Raw genomic sequence first — 16,156 nt, 5'->3', positions numbered from 1 at the left:
TCTTGTGTCTTCTTTCCAGCAACACTCAGTTCAAAACGACCATCTCTGTGGCAGGCTGGCCATCTGAGGCGTCAGAGGTAAAATCAGTTCCTGTCTGTCTAGGGAAGATTCCCTGCTTATCGCTATTGTATGCACTTTTGTTGTAGCCATGTTTGTCCCAAGATATTAGAGAGACAAGGGGTGGTGGTGAGGTAATATCTTTTATTGGACCAACTTCTGTTGGGGAGAGAGAGCAGCTTTTGAGTTTACATTTTCCAACAGAAGTTGGTCTGATAACATATTACCTCACCTTACTATTACATTACCTTGTTACCATTACATTACCTTGTTTCTGCTTCTCACTGGCATTTAAGTGCCTTACAGATGTTAAAAATAAACACTATAAATGGCCATTCTCTCTCCAGCCCCTATTCAGTACAGGCTGTTGGTTTTTTGTGACCTGTACAGCCACAGTAACAGGGTTTCAATTTTGATCTGAAAGTGCTGGGTGATGATTCCAGTGTCTTCCAGTCTGAGATACTCAGTCATGGGACAGTATTGAGGAAGTTCTGTCTCCTGTACACATAATTCTCACTCTGAAAGCTGACTCACTGTTTCTATGGAATGTCACTCTCACAGGAGTCAGAAACTCGGAGTGGGACATGGTCCCTTGCATGATATGGGCTATTCCACAGGGGCCCTTTGAGGAGAAGAACTGAAATACTGAACTTCTCTTTAAAAACCAAGTAAAGAGCACAGAGCAGAGAAGGTGGTATGCTCGTAGTGGTCTATGTGGCTCAGTAAGCAGGCTGCTGCATTTTTAACCAAATAAAGCATTTTTAAGCCTGGTAGCAGAGCTGGATGGAGGCCAACTTTTGGGACAACTTTTGAGGTTTCATCATTTATTTTTGTTCCACATTGGAATGAACTCTGCTTCCGGTCTGATTCCATTTTCCCAAACTCTCCCTAAGTCATCTCACCACATTCTCTCATCAGTTGAGAACAGTGAAGCTAAAACATCAGGGTCTGTAATATGGATTGATAGAAAATTGGAAGCTCTGTAAAATTACCCCTTTTACCATTTCAGCAGGAATTTTCCTGTTGATTTGCTTCTCTGGGCCCTGGTTCTATGGCCTGGAGGAAAGTCACCTGTCTGCAAGTGCTATTGACCGAATCACAAATTCCTTTATGTAGTGCAACATCAACTGTTATTTAGCATGGGCAGGTGCCAGAGATTCCAGCTTTCTGTGTACAGTTTGTGGACCTTGTAGGTGGTATTTTACCTCCCCCATAGCATACGTGGCTCAGAGAGAACATTTCCCATTTCAGTTATGAATCAATTTTCTTTTACTAGGACTGGATTTTCCATATTTTGTCCTATGAAAGAAATCTGTCGACAAATGTGACTCTGGACAGGTGAGTAAAAGAATAGACCATTTTCTCTCTGATCCAAGGGGCCTGTTAATGTTAGATTAGCACAAAACCTGACCATCATCCCAAACGTGTGCCTGTGGGACAGAACAAATCTACTGATGCCGGGGTGCTTGTCTATCAAGCTAGTTGATCACAAAAGCAGCTTATACAGATACCACTTTCTTAAGTAAATGCACAGGGTATACAGGGCTAGAAATGAGTTTTAACTGATCCTTGTGTCCTACAGAAATGGGATCGTCAAGCTAAATATTTACTTTGAAGAGTATAACTACAGAACCACCTCGGAATCTGCGGCTACAACCGTAAGTGCAGTATCAAGCTCCTGCTTCTAACACACGTGCCAGAGCATATTTCCATAGCCTTTTCCAGAAGCCAAATATCTGCAGACTCTGTCACTCAGTCTCTGAGCAGCGTCCATGCTGCTCCCAAGAGGTTAATCTGAAGTATTTAGACCTACCCCCATCACCCGGAGAATGTTAAATGTATATGTAGTCTGGGACAGAACTCCTACTTCTTGTCAGCACCAGCCTTTACTGGCTGCCTCTCCCTTCCAGCCTCCAAATCCTGCCACTGCTGCTTGTGGCTCAATGGGAGGGTGGCTGGGTTGTTCAAGGAGGAGGGTGCCTGGGTTGTTCAAGAGCAGCACACAACCTCTCCTTACTCCAGGGGTTGGGGGGGGTGACATTCTATCCTGCAGCTCTAAGAGGTGCAGCGGGAACTCACAGGCAGGGGAGGCATTATGCCACGTTTGTACCCTCCCCAGCCTGGGCTATTTCAGGGCCTAGACTAGGCTCCTGTTATAACATAGAGTCGTGAGGGCCCTAAGTTATGGCAGCTGCCATGTGGCCCACAGAATTTTCTGGAACCTCCACAGTGCTGCATCCCTGGGCTCCATCCCTGACTTGATCCTCAGAACCCCAGCCCTAGGGCTTGTGAGGGGGCACTCTAGAGGCAAATTTACAGCTGCCTTCTGCAGTTCCTGCAATGGGTTAACCCTGCCCCAATCAGATATGGGCCTTTATGCCATTCCAGCACTTCTTCGTAGTGTAAAGAGGTGTGGGTGGGGGGCGATCATCTCACTCGCTACCTTAACTGCACTCCTTGGCAGCAAATTGAGGGGCTGAGCTAAATGTTGCCGGTGTTAGGCTCTGACCACTTATAGTCACCTGCTTAAATATTTTAAGAAATCCTCAGTGAACAGCTGCTCAATGGCATCTTGGGCTGACTGCAGACTAGGATCCTGCCCGGAACTCCCCTCACTTTCCTGATTTCCTGTTACAGCTCTTTCTGCTTGTGAGTGAATTGGAAGGCCTGTTCTCATTCTGGATGGGCGGCTCAGTGCTGTGCCTCATTGAATTTGGAGAAATCATCATTGACTTTCTGTGGGTCACCATAATTAATATCATCAGTTGGTGCAAAGGCCTGAAGCAGAAGCGAGCCCTGGCCCAGTACCCAGATACACCTCCGACAGTGTCAGAGCTGTCACAGGCTCATGTCAATTTTGGGTTCCAACATGAAAAATCCCATTTCAATCCCAATAATGAAACTTATCCCAATGAAGAAATCCCACCAGAACCCGGCACTCCGCCCCCGCACTACGATTCACTGCGCGTTCAGCCCCTGGATTTCACAGAATCAGACAGCGATGGAGGGGGCCAGATCAACACTGAATGCAATTTATCACCTTTATCTAACTGTCCCAACGAAGAGCCTGGTCTGCCGGGGCTCTGCGATTCACTCTGAACAACACTTTGTTCTTAAAACTCCAAAATATAAACCCACTGAAGAAGCCCAGTCTTGCAAGGTGAACTCTTGGAGAAATTCTGCACCAAAAAATTAAATATTCTGCAACAAAAATATATAAAATTCTGTGCACAATATTTTAAAATTCTTCAAAATTCAGTATATTTTGTCAAAATAACACAATATAATCACACGGGTTTCAATTATTTGTGGTCATTTATTTCAAAATAACTGTCAGCAAGTATGTAACAATTCAGACAACAAAAAAGAACCAGGAAATGTTTTCTGACAAATAGATTCCTTACTAGGCATATTAATACAGAACTGCATTTCCTGCACCCCTCAGAAGCAGTGCAAAGGTTTGGGGGAGTCAGGGGTAACGGAGGAGCTGAGGGAGAGGGAAGTGAATTGCTGGAAAGGAGCCCGGGTGTGAACTTGGAAGATTGTTGGGTATGAGTGGGAAAAGTATGGAACAGGGTTTTTTGGGGGCTGGGGAGGGGTTGTTAGGGAGCTTCCCCCATGCAGAGCCTGGCTCCTAGCCACTCCCCTTCAGTCAGGCACATCTGCCCCCTCCCACGTATTCCTGCACCCCCATGTGTCCCTCCACCCCCACTCAGACACCCACTCCCCCATCCCCATGTGTCTCTGTGCCCTCACCCAGCAAGTCCCTGTCCCTATGTAGCTCTGCACCCCTCCCCCATCACTATGTGGCCCTATGCCTCCACTCTCATTTAGCCCCGTCCTCCACCACTGGCCCTTATGAGTCCCTGTCTGACCCCACCCAGCACTGCGTGTGGTCTGTCTCCCAATAGCACGTGTCTCTTGACCTGGCCTGACAGGCTCTTTCTCTTCCCTTGCTGGCCAGGAGCTGCTGCTGTGTTCTAGCGCCAGGCTGCCCTCTGGTGCGCAAAAGGCGGAACTACAGAAGTTAGTTTCTGCTCAGCGCCGCAGCTGGTCTTGTGCCACAGCACTGTCTGGTGGGAAAATGGCAGAACTGCAGCAGCATTTTGGCAGAAACTTGTGATAATAGGCACAGCTCATTGATTATGCGCGCCTGCAGCAGTGCAGAATTCCCCCGGGGTAAAAGTGCAAGTGTCTGGCCCCAGCCTGGCTTGTCGGCACACGGGTAAATGAGCCCCCAGAGAGGCAAAGTGCCAGCAAATACATTCAGCTTCCCCCCCATTTCTCAGCCAGTGGTCTCTGGCAGTGCGAATTACCTGGTGTCTTTGCGAGCCAGCATTGGGCGGATTCAGTCAAAGCCTTTGCCCACCACGGGCCAAGCGCGCAGCCCGCTGAGACAAGGAGGGCGAGGGACTCGCTTTGCTGGGACCAGGGCGGCCAACGTCCTTCTCGCACAGAACCGGACACCCGGCTCCTGCCCCTCCCCCGAGGCCCCCGGCATGCTGGGCGGGCTGGGCGGGGAGGGGGCTCTGGGGTGGGGAGGGGGAGGGGGCGCTGGGAGGGGAGTTTGGGGGTGCGGGGGGCGGTGGCACTCTGGGTGGGGAGGGGGTGCTGGGGGCGGGGGCTCCGGGAGGGGAGTTTGGGGGTGGGTGGGGCGCTGGGGTCCAGGAGGGGAGTTTAGGGGTGGGGGGGACGGCGGGGGCTCCGGGAGGGGAGTTTGGGGGTGGGGGGGGTGGTTGCACTCTGGGTGGGGAGGGGGTGCTGGGGGCAGGGGCGGGGGCTCCGGGAGGGGAGTTTGGGGGTGGGTGGGGCGCTGGGGGCGGGGGCTCCAGGAGGGGAGTTTGGGGGTGGGGGGGACGGCGGGGGCTCCGGGAGGGGAGTTTGGGGGTGCGGGGGCACTCTGGGTGGGGAGGGGGTGCTGGGGGCAGGGGCGGGGGCTCCGGGAGGGGAGTTTGGGGGTGGGTGGGGCGCTGGGGGCGGGGGTCCAGGAGGGGAGTTTAGGGGTGGGGGGGACGGCGGGGGATCCGGGAGGGGAGTTTGGGGGTGGGGGGGGTGGTTGCACTCTGGGTGGGGAGGGGGTGCTGGGGGCGGGGGCTCCGGGAGGGGAGTTTGGGGGTGGGTGGGGCACTGGGGGCGGGGGTCCAGGAGGGGAGTTTAGGGGTGGGGGGGACGGCGGGGGCTCCGGGAGGGGAGTTTGGGGGTGGGTGGGGCGCTGGGGGCGGGGGTCCAGGAGGGGAGTTTAGGGGTGGGGGGGACGGCGGGGGCTCCGGGAGGGGAGTTTGGGGGTGCGGGGGGTGGTGGCACTCTGGGTGGGGAGGGGGTGCTGGGGGCAGGGGCGGGGGCTCCGGGAGGGGAGTTTGGGGGTGGGTGGGGCGCTGGGGGCGGGGGTCCAGGAGGGGAGTTTGGGGGTGGGGGGGACGGCGGGGGCTCCGGGAGGGGAGTTTGGGGGTGGGGGGGGTTGCACTCTGGGTGGGGAGGGGGTGCTGGGGGCAGGGGCGGGGGCTCCGGGAGGGGAGTTTGGGGGTGGGGGGGTGGTTGCCATGGCTCCCAGGAAGCAGCCCCCAGGTCCCTGCAGCCCCGCGGCGCCCGGCCCGCCAGGGAGGTGCCTCGCGCCGCACCCGGCGCCCGCTGGCTCCGCCCCTACAGCTCCCATTGGTCCTGGCCCCTGGCCAATGGGCGCGGCGGAGCTGGAGCCACCCCCGGCCCCGGCCCCGGCCCCGCTGCGCCGCGCGCGCTGGTTGCTGAGCCGGGGGCGGGCCCCGGCGCTGGGCCGCGACGGTGGCCGGGCGGGGCCGATCGCAGGGCCGCTGGGTACGGTGGCCGGCGGGGACCGGCACCTGGCGTTTCCCGGCAACCTCTGCGCCCTGCGTTGTTCGTGACCCAACCAAGATGGCCGCCGCCGCCTGGGGAGACGGTGAGTCTGGGGCGTCCCCTCCCCCAGAGCCGGCCTCCTGCCCCTCGGGGCCTTGCGTGGGCCGGGGGCGTCTGTCCCGGGTGGGGCCGCGCCGCGCCGCCGTGACTCCAGCGCCCCCTCCCAGTTAGCCGGCCCAGGCGGGGCAGCGCGGGGCTCGGGAGGGGGGCGGCGAGACCAGGGGGCCGTTGGGGGAGGGGGTCCGGCGAGACCAGGGGTCGCGGGGCTCGGGCCGGGGGCGAGAGCGGGGGGCCGCTGGGGGAGGGGCGGGGGGGCGGTGAGACCAGGGGGCCGTTGGGGGAGGGGCGGGGGGGCGGTGAGACCAGGGGTCGCAGGGCTCGGGCCGGGGCAGGGGGGGCGGTGAGAGCGGGGGGACGGCGAGAGCGGGGGGCCGCTGGGGGAGGGGCGGGGGGGTGGGCGGCGAGACCAGGGGGCCGCGGGGGGAGGGGAGGGGGGGCGGTGAGACCAGGGGTCGCAGGGCTCGGGCCGGGGCAGGGGGGGCGGTGAGAGCGGGGGGGCGGCGAGAGCGGGGGGCCGCTGGGGGAGGGGTGGGGGGTGGCGAGACCAGGGGGCCGCGGGGGGGGGGGGCAGCGTGTTGTGCGGCGCTGGCCCCGGACGGAGCGGGGGCTGGCGAGAAGAGGGGGCCCCCGAGGTTGCGACCAACCCCGCTGAGCGCTGCCCCCGTCCCGCCCGCCCGCGGCTAGGAGCCCGGCTCTGAGCTTGGTGGCGGAGCGGCCCCGGCGCCCGGGATGGATTTCTCCAAGTTCCTGGCTGATGACTTCGAGGTGAAGCGCTGGGTGAACGGAGCCTTCCGGGCCGTGCAGCAGCAGGATGCCCCTGGCAAAGTGGACGCCCACGCAGCGACCTTGGTGATGAAGTTACAGCTCTTCATCCAGGAGGTCAACAATGCCGTGGAAGGTGCCGCCTTGTGTCTCCGTGCGCTTGGGAGCGGATGTTGTGACCGTGTGGGCAGGGGATGGTGCTCGCTGCAGCCAGGGCTGGTCCCGGTGTAGTGCAGCAAAGTGCTCTCCGTGGTAATGTGCTACTTGCAGTGTACGGAGCGTGCAAAAAACCAGAACATCACGCTGGGATGTCCGCTCTGCGCTGCGCTGACATTGCTACACGTGGAATTGCACGTATACTGTGGTGCAAGTAACTGCTACCCGTAGGCATTTGCTACATCAGGTAGCAGCTTACTACAACAGCAGTTTCCTACAATCCATCACGTATCAGTAACTGCTACCAGTAGCACATTCCTGCGGAGCAGTTTAATACAGTACACCGGCACCTGCTTTGCAAGCTTCCTCCTGGAGCGCTGCCAGCAGGCACCCAGTGCTGAGTCGAACTGGTTGGCAATTTTCCCACCATTTTTCTCTCTCAAAAAACATTGATTTATGGAACCCACAATTGCTTGTGAGACGGGGTCGGTTTTGACAAATCTCCCAATTTGAAAAATTGTAAATTATCTTTTGAAATTGTTGAAACATTCCATTTTGATATTTTTGAAACCAAAAAGTTTTGTTTTTAAATTTGAAACAACTTTTCATTTTAAAATGTTAATTTATACTAAAAAGAAGTTTTTCTTAAAAAAAAAAAGTCAATATTGAAATGAAATGTTTTGATTGACCTGACCCATTTTTGTGTGTGTTGGGTTTTTTTTAGATTATTAGTTTGAGGATTTTGACTTTTTGTGCTTGATTTGGAAAAGGAAAAAAAATTGAAGTTTTGAAAACTCTTGCAGAATGAGAGAACTTTTTCCCACTCATTTCTGTCCTGACCTGCAGCATCTTCTGGTATTCCAGCCCAGTTGTTCTTCTCTCTTCTGCTCTCCTACCAATCCCCCCACCAGCATTGCTTTACATGCTTTGTCCTTAGTATTATTTCATAGAATCATAGAATATCAGGGTTGGAAGGGACCTCAGGAGGTCATCTAGTCCAACCCCCTGCTCAAAGCAGGACCAATCCCCAATTAAATCATCCCAGCCAGGGCTTTGTCAAGCCTGACCTTAAAAACTTCTAAGGAAGGAGATTCCACCACCTCCCTAGGTAACCCATTCCAGTGTTTCACCACCCTCCTAGTGAAAAAGTTTTTCCTAATATCCAACCTAAACCTCCCCCACTACAACTTGAGACCATTACTCCTTGTCCTGTCCTCTTCTACCACTGAGAATAGTCTAGAACCATCCTCTCTGGAACCACCTCTCAGGTAGTTGAAAGCAGCTATCAAATCCCCCCTCATTCTTCTCTTCTGCAGACTAAACAATCCCAGTTCCCTCAGCCTCTCCTCATAAGTTATGTGTTCCAGACCCCTAATCATTTTTGTTGCCCTTCGCTGGACTCTCTCCAATTTATCCACATCCTTCTTGTAGTGTGGGGCCCAAAACTGGACACAGTACTCCAGATGAGGCCTCACCAATGTTGAATAGAGGGGAACGATCAAGTCCCTCGATCTGCTCGTTATGCCCCTACTTATACATCCCAAAATGCCATTGGCCTTCTTGGCAACAAGGGCACACTGCTGACTCATATCCAGCTTCTCGTCCACTGTCACCCCAAGGTCCTTTTCCGCAGAACTGCTACCTAGCCATTCGGTCCCTAGTCTGTAGCTGTGCATTGGGTTCTTCCGTCCTAAGTGCAGGACCCTGCACTTATCCTTATTGAACCTCATCAGATTTCTTTTGGCCCAATCCTCCAATTTGTCTAGGTCCCTCTGTATCCTATCCCTGCCCTCCAGCGCATCTACCACTTCTCCTAGTTTAGTATCATCCGCAAATTTGCTGAGAGTGCAATCCACACCATCCTCCAGATCATTTATGAAGATATTGAACAAAACCGGCCCCAGGACTGACCCCTGGGGCACTCCACTTGACACCGGCTGCCAACTAGACATGGAGTCATTGATCACTACCCGTTGAGCCCGACAATCTAGCCAACTTTCTACCCACCTTATAGTGCATTCATCCAGCCCATACTTCTTTAACATGCTGACAAGAATACTGTGGGAGACCGTGTCAAAAGCTTTGCTAAAGTCAAGAAACAATACGTCCACTGCTTTCCCTTCATCCACAGAACCAGTAATCTCATCATAGAAGGCGATTAGATTAGTCAGGCATGACCTTCCCTTGGTGAATCCATGCTGACTGTTCCTGATCACTTTCCTCTCATGTAAGTGCTTCAGGATTGATTCTTTGAGGACCTGCTCCATGATTTTTCCGGGGACTGAAGTCAGGCTGACTGGGCTGTAGTTCCCAGGATCCTCCTTCTTCCCTTTTTTAAAGATTGGCACGACATTAGCCTTTTTCCAGTCATCCGGGACTTCCCCCGTTCGCCACGAGTTTTCAAAGATAATGGCCAATGGCTCTGCAATCACAGCCGCCAATTCCTTTAGCACTCTCGGATGCAACTCGTCCAGCCCCATGGACTTGTGCACGTCCAGCTTTTCTAAATAGTCCCTAACCACCTCTTTCTCCACAGAGGGCTGGCCATCTACTCCCCATGTTGTGATGCCCAGCACAGCAGTCTGGGAGCTGACCTTGTTAGTGAAGACAGAGGCAAAAAAAGCATTGAGTACATTAGCTTTTTCCACATCCTCTGTCACTAGGTTGCCTCCCTCATTCATTAAGGGGCCCACACTTTCCTTGGCTTTCTTCTTGTTGCCAACATACCTGAAGAAACCCTTCTTGTTACTCTTGACATCTCTTGCTAGCTGCAGCTCCAGGTGCGATTTGGCCCTCTTGATTTCATTCCTACATGCCCGAGCAATATTTTTATACTCTTCCCTGGTCATATGTCCAACCTTCCACTTCTTGTAAGCTTCTTTTTTATGTTTAAGATCCGCTAGGATTTCACCGTTAAGCCAAGCTGGTCGCCTGCCATATTTACTGTTCTTTCGACTCATCGGGATGGTTTGTCCCTGTAACCTCAACAGGGATTCCTTGAAATACAGCCAGCTCTCCTGGACTCCTTTCCCCTTCATGTTAGTCCCCCAGGGGATCCTACCCATCCGTTCCCTGAGGGAGTCGAAGTCTGCTTTCCTGAAGTGCAGGGTCCGTATCCTGCTGCTTACCTTTCTTCCCTGTGTCAGGATCCTGAACTCAACCAACTCATGGTCACTGCCTCCCAGATTCCCATCCACTTTTGCTTCCCCCACTAATTCTTCCTGGTTTGTGAGCAGCAGGTCAAGAAAAGCTCCCCCCCTAGTTGGCTCCTCTAGCACTTGCACCAGGAAATTGTCCCCTACGCTTTCCAACAACTTCCTGGATTGTCTATGCACTGCTGTATTGCTCTCCCAGCAGATATCAGGAAAATTAAAGTCACCCATGAGAACCAGGGCGTGCGATCTAGTAGCTTCTGCGAGTTGCCGGAAGAAAGCCTCATCCACCTCATCCCCCTGGTCCGGTGGTCTATAGCAGACTCCCACCACTACATCACTCTTGTTGGTCACACTTCTAAACTTAATCCAGAGACACTCAGGTTTTTCTGCAGTTTCGTACTGGAGATCTAAGCAGTCATACTGCTCCCTTACATACAGTGCTACTCCCCCACCTTTCCTGCCCTGCCTGTCCTTCCTGAACAGTTTATAACCATCCATGACAGTACTCCAGTCATGTGAGTTATCCCACCAAGTCTCTGTTATTCCAATCGTGTCATAATTCCTTGACATCACCAGGACCTCCAGTTCTCTCACATTTATATGTGGTGATAGGCACTTGCCAAACTCTTGGAGGATTGTCCCTAATATGCAGCATGCCCTGCTATTTCAGATCTGGAAGATCTTATTAAATATACAGTAGAACCTCAGAGTTATGAACTGACCAGTCCACCACAAACTTCATTTGGAACCAGAAGTATGCAATCAGGCAGCAGCAGAGACACCCCCCCACTATCTCCCCCCAAAAAAACCCCCAACCAAAAGCCAGTACAGTGCTGTGTTAAATGTAAACTTGTAAAAAACAAAAAAGGAAAGCAGCTTTTTTCTTCTGCATAGGAAAGTTTGAAAGCTGTATTAAGTCAATGTTCAGTTGTAAACTTTTGAAAGAACAACCCTAACGCTTTGTTCTGAGTTCTGAACATTTCAGAGTTACGAAGAGCCTCCATTCCCGAGGTGTTTGTAACTCTGAGGTTCTGCTGTAGCTTGAATGCAGCAATGAAGACTTGTTGGACACCATGCTCCTTGCCAAGTTTCTTCTTCTGTGTGAGGGTTGAGTCCCTTGTCGTTCCATTGCTATTTGTTTCTGCAGAAACAAGCCACCAGGCGCTCCAGAACATGCCCAGAGTCCTGCGGGATGTGGAAGCCTTGAAACAGGAGGCAACTTTCCTGAAGGAACAAATGGTCCTTGTTAAGGAGGACATTAAGAAATTTGAAGAGGACACAGCTCAGTCAATGCAGGTAACTTCTCTCATCACTAAATATTTGACTCTGATTTCCAGATTTGCTGTAGCTGCCAAAGTTACTGATGTTGAGTGAACTTGAAGATTGTCTGTTTCGGTTTGTGCAATTCCAGGGCGGCTCTGTTAGCTCTCTGCAGCAGCTTAAGCTCTGGTAGATGCTGACAGGTAAGGGAGCCTGATTTCCTGCTCTGATGTTGTGTCCTTTTAAAATTGCTACTGTGATCCTGTTACACTTCAGCAAGTTCTGAGGCTATGAGATCCTAGATGCAAGGAATCTCTATGCTTTTTTCAAGCAGAACAGTCACTGAAAACTCCTACAGTCTGGTAGCTTCTCTGAACTACAGTCTGATTGTACTAGGGTTCAGCAATTTGATACCCTGTGGGCTGCTTCAGATTTCTGGTACTTTTGTGAGGAAGTAAAAAGTTCTGGAGATGCTGACTTTCCTTATTGTGAATGAATGATCGCACTTATTGAATTGAAGAACTAATAGAAGTGTCTAGAGCAGGACGTAGCATGAGCAGGCACAATGCAAACTTCCCTGCAGATTGTACCTTGGTTCTGGGCTGCAGCACCCCTGATATTAGAGTCCAAAGCCTCTTTTAAGCAGAGAATGATGCTGTATGGTGGTTTTGTGTGTGGACAGATGGGAGACTAGGTTGACATCCCCAAAAGCATTTTCCTTGTTAACTCAGCCATGCATTGTGTGCTCAGAAGTGAAAAGCTTGTGCAGTACCCCCACCTCACCACCAAGGCATAGATGTTCACAACCCAGACTAGAGCTAGCTCTGATCAGACCTGTCAAGAGCTGATAACTCTCCTCATGTGAGTGATCCAGCTTTCATGACAGGCAGCAAGATGCAAAAGCCTTGATTGTGTGAGCTTATTGGTGGTGGTGTTGTGTTAATACCATGCTATAGAGTTGCTTTGCATTTTCCAGACAAAATAGACGCTGATTATATTGAATCCCGAATCCAAACCAGTTTATAGGTGTGTTTGTTTTCTTGTGAAATTTCAGGAGTGAGCTGCTCAAGCAGAGGGGTTGATGGTTTACCCACAGTACTGCAGATCTTTGGTGAACTGTTTTGCAAGTTGTTCCTGCAGCTTTGGCTGTCATCAGAGCCCAGCCCCCTTCCCCTCGGATCACATAGCCATATTATTGTTTAGAGTTGGGTGTTGACCCTGAATAAAAGCAACATTCCTCATTATGTACTCAAATTTCTACTGATGATGCTCATCAGCTGGTTCAACTTTAAAATTGATTTAAATTTCTTCAGCTCTTTGGAGAGATTATCCACTTCTGTGTAAACCCCTAAAATTGATTTTAGCCAACTTCCTCCTGAAATTGTTATCACCCAGTTTCTTAAATGCAAATATAACGGAAATAACCCTCTCCTCCCCATCCCACCTTACTCCCCACCAAGTGAAGCAACTTGCACATTTGTCCCCAATTCTGATGGGCAGCAGTTTCATCTCTCTTTCAGGTTCTGGTGGAACTTGATCGAGTGAAATCCAGAATGCAGCTGGCTGCTGAGTCCCTCCAGGAAGCAGACAAGTGGACCACACTGAGTGCAGATATTGAGGAAACTTTTAAAACACAAGTAGGTACCTGCTTGAAAAAGACAAAGGCATGAAAACTGTCAATTATAAAGAAACCAAATTTAAATAAGAGTCCTTTCAGATCACTTTTCAAAAGGAAATATGCCTGTGCTTCCCAGATGTCACTGTGGAGCTTAGGACTTGGCATTTTTGATATTGTGTTAACAAACCCCTAACTTCCTTTGGTGGCAGGATGTGTCTGTGATCTCTGCCAAGTTAACAGGTATGCAGAACAGCCTGGCGATGCTTGTGGACACTCCGGACTACTCTGAGAAATGTGTGCACCTAGAGGCTCTGAAGAACCGGCTAGAGGCCATGGCCAGCCCCCAGATTGTGGCCACCTTCAATGCTCAGTCCGTAGGTCAGTACGGCTCTGTTTCCCTTGTCTTCAGCGTAGATGTATTTATATGTTGGTGCTGCCTTCATCAGGAGAGTGAGGCATGGTGCTCTGAATAGCATGCTTTCAGCCTCCTAGCTGTTGTTGGAGCCGCCTTTGCAGTGAACTGGCAGGTAGGGCAAGGTAGGGAGCAGGAGCACCATTCTGCCAAGCCTTGTACACCTACCACCATCTCTCCTATTTAATTTGTCCTTTCTTCATTTCTGTCTCTGTTCTTTTTTTCTTTCTTGTCTTTTGCCCTCTGTTTCTGTTTGTGTTTTGGGGTTTGCTCACCAGAAAGCTAAATGCTGCCTGAGGTTGGGTGTGTATCCATTGGGTCTCTCTGGGGCTGGGTTACGTGCCCTTTCTTGGCAGAACCAAACAAAAAGAGATGGATGGGACAGCAGCCTGCAGCCCAGTACGTGTTGGGTGCTCCGAAAGCCTGCAACCCTACTTTCCACCCCTGGATTTTTGGGTTTTTGGTCTGACCTTGCTCCCTTTCCCTACCATTACACAGTTTATTAGTATTTCAGTAGCACCTAGAGGCAGTCCATGCCCCAACGAGCTTATTTTCTAATTTAAGACAAGATGCAGTGAGTGAGACAAGCAGAGGGAGGAAGGAAAAGGTTAATATGAACGATTTATGTTTGTGTTCTCTTTCACACTCTTCCTCCTTTACTCCTCTCTTTGCTTTTCTCTTCTCATTTCCCTTCACTCTCTTTCTGGTCTTCCAGTCTATCATACTGACTCTGCTTCCTTAGGTTCTGCAACCATCTGTCTCAGTATGTGTGTCTATCTTGTTGCTGCTCTTGGGCTGTATGGCCCTTTTGCAGGCAGATGCAGAGGACACAGTGATGTTTGAGAATGTTTTCTCCCACCTACCAGGAGAGAGCCTCATAGAAGTTGCAGGATACTGTGATGAGTTCTTTAGGTATGCCATGTAGCTGTGGTAGGAAACTGACAGCAGGTGGCGCTTCTGTACTGGACATGGGTCCATTGCTTCGCTTAGTTATTCAAGATGTTCTGGCTCACTTTTTGATAAATGCAGCCCTGAGTCTATTCTCCTTTTAATATTTCCTCCGGAGCAGCTGGCAAACACACTTTTTCTTTCTGTTGATAGTATGTCACATGTTCTTCTGAGTTCTTGCTTAGATCTGACCCTGCAGATAGGAACACAGGACAACAAACTTCAGAGTAGCAGCCGTGTTAGTCTGTATTCGCAAAAAGAAAAGGAGGACTTGTGGTACCTTAGAGACTAACCAATTTATCTGAGCATAAGCTTTCGTGAGCTACAGCTCACTTCATCGGATGCATCCTTCATTTCATCCGATGAAGTGAGCTGTAGCTCATGAAAGTTTATGCTCAAATAAATTTGTTAGTCTCTAAGGTGCCACAAGTCCTCCTTTTCTTTTTTTAGGACAACAAATGTGTCCCTGGGGTGGGGTGGTGGTGGTGGGAGGCACTGTTCTCTCCCTTGTACTGCTCTAGAGCAACCCTAGTTACTTGCTGTGTGTCAGATTTACAGGAAGCCACTTGTGCCCTGCCAGCAAACCAGAAACAAGTTCCTAAATACGTCATTACTAACATCTCTGAACCCAGGTGTGTTTTGTAGACAAAGCCTTCCCCACTGCTCCAGTAATGCAAAGGGAGCAGGGAGACTTTCAGGTTGTGAGTAAGCGGTAGCTGGGTCATTTAGTCAAGGTGAAGAAACAGCTGGTTGTGGTCCTGGCACCTGGGGGTGAGGAAGACAAAACTGAGGAGTGCAGTTTGGATCTACTGACACGTTCTCTGGTCTGGAGGGCACTAGCTCTGTCTGAAAAAAGCATCATGTCTTTAGGGGACTCAGTACTATTACAGGGGGTCTGGAGTTAGAAATGTTTTCCCAAGGGAAGTTTAAAAACTCTTCCATCATCACTTTACTCTACCCACTCTGGAATTTCTGTGGCCATGGATTCAGAGGCACCTGCCCTCCTAAGTGAAGGGAAAGGAACACAGGGAGGTCTTGTCACTTTCTTGACATATTGTGGTTCTACATCCCATACACACTGTATCCAGGCTCTTCTCCAAACTGAAGAGGATGGATTTTCCTGCTTAGTCCAGAAGACTTGTTTTGCTCAGGGCAGTACCTCTGTCACACAAGTTAGGAGGGTGACCTGTTAACTAATGTTCTGTGTTGTTGTATTTAGACCAGGCAAAAGTGTTTGTGAAAGTCTTCACTGAAATTGATCGGATGCCCCAGCTCCTGGCTTATTACTACAAATGTCACAAGGTATCTAGTCTCTGTCATGGTCACATTTTAATTTGGGGGAGAGAAATGTGGAGTAGTTCCTTGGTTTAGCCTGTAGGGGGGGGCTGCCACTCTGGTCATCTCACTTGTCCAATTTAAACTGAGGATGGCGCTTGTTCTCTTCCACATTTCATCCGCTTGAATCTTTTCCTGGCTGTGATCACTCCGCACATGGGGGTTTGGGGAATAACTCTCCACAGGAGTCTTCCTGTGCCTTCCTACAGCAGCTAGTAGGCCAAATGAAAAATGTAGTTGTGCATCCCAAAGGGTTTCCCTCTGTGCCCTGAGAAGGTGTTCGGTTGTTGCTTTTTCCTTCCTTTATGATCTCTGGTTGTTGTTAAACTTTATTATAATTTGCTGCTGCTGAATTATGGAAACTCTCTTCAGATGGGATTGGAATTCTGGATGGTTCATTGACCTTAACCTGATCCTCCAAAGCCCTATTAGCAGTGGGCCTTGTGAGGATTAGCTTCAGAGCTGGGGCCTGCCAAATATTTCAACTGTTATGGGGTGGTATTGGTTTCAGTCTCATTTATG

The 16,156-nt window shown here is 51.0% G+C and overlaps 2 protein-coding genes across 8 annotated transcripts in view; one reads left to right on the top strand and one right to left on the bottom strand.

Annotated features, from left to right (window-relative positions):
• LOC142073516 (uncharacterized) overlaps positions 1-4,585 on the bottom strand; it is a 46,082-nt gene extending 41,497 nt beyond the window's left edge. For all 5 annotated transcript variants that reach the window (XR_012670409.1, XR_012670410.1, XM_075133353.1 and 2 more), the window contains exon 1: positions 4,374-4,585. Coding sequence is in view for 3 of the 5 variants with exons in the window: in XM_075133353.1 (XP_074989454.1) it covers positions 4,374-4,396 (23 nt within the window). In the remaining 2 variants the exon portion in view is untranslated. The remainder of the gene's footprint in view (positions 1-4,373) is intronic.
• A 1,229-nt stretch (positions 4,586-5,814) lies between these two features.
• COG7 (component of oligomeric golgi complex 7) overlaps positions 5,815-16,156 on the top strand; it is a 31,844-nt gene continuing 21,502 nt past the window's right edge. For 2 of the 3 annotated variants that reach the window (XM_048865844.2, XM_075133345.1), the window contains exons 1-6: positions 5,815-5,971; positions 6,673-6,886; positions 11,209-11,357; positions 12,842-12,958; positions 13,149-13,317; positions 15,519-15,601. In XM_048865844.2, the coding sequence (XP_048721801.2) occupies positions 6,718-6,886; positions 11,209-11,357; positions 12,842-12,958; positions 13,149-13,317; positions 15,519-15,601 (687 nt within the window). In that variant the 5' untranslated portion in view covers positions 5,815-5,971; positions 6,673-6,717. Of the gene's footprint in view, positions 5,972-6,672; positions 6,887-11,208; positions 11,358-12,824; positions 12,959-13,148; positions 13,318-15,518; positions 15,602-16,156 lie in introns of those variants that run through there. The other variant, XM_048865845.2, reaches the window with a different exon arrangement.

The sequence above is a fragment of the Caretta caretta genome, chromosome 10 (assembly GCF_965140235.1).
Source record: "Caretta caretta isolate rCarCar2 chromosome 10, rCarCar1.hap1, whole genome shotgun sequence".
Classification (NCBI taxonomy): domain Eukaryota; kingdom Metazoa; phylum Chordata; order Testudines; family Cheloniidae; genus Caretta; species Caretta caretta.
This window is presented reverse-complemented; position numbering and strand designations above follow the sequence as displayed.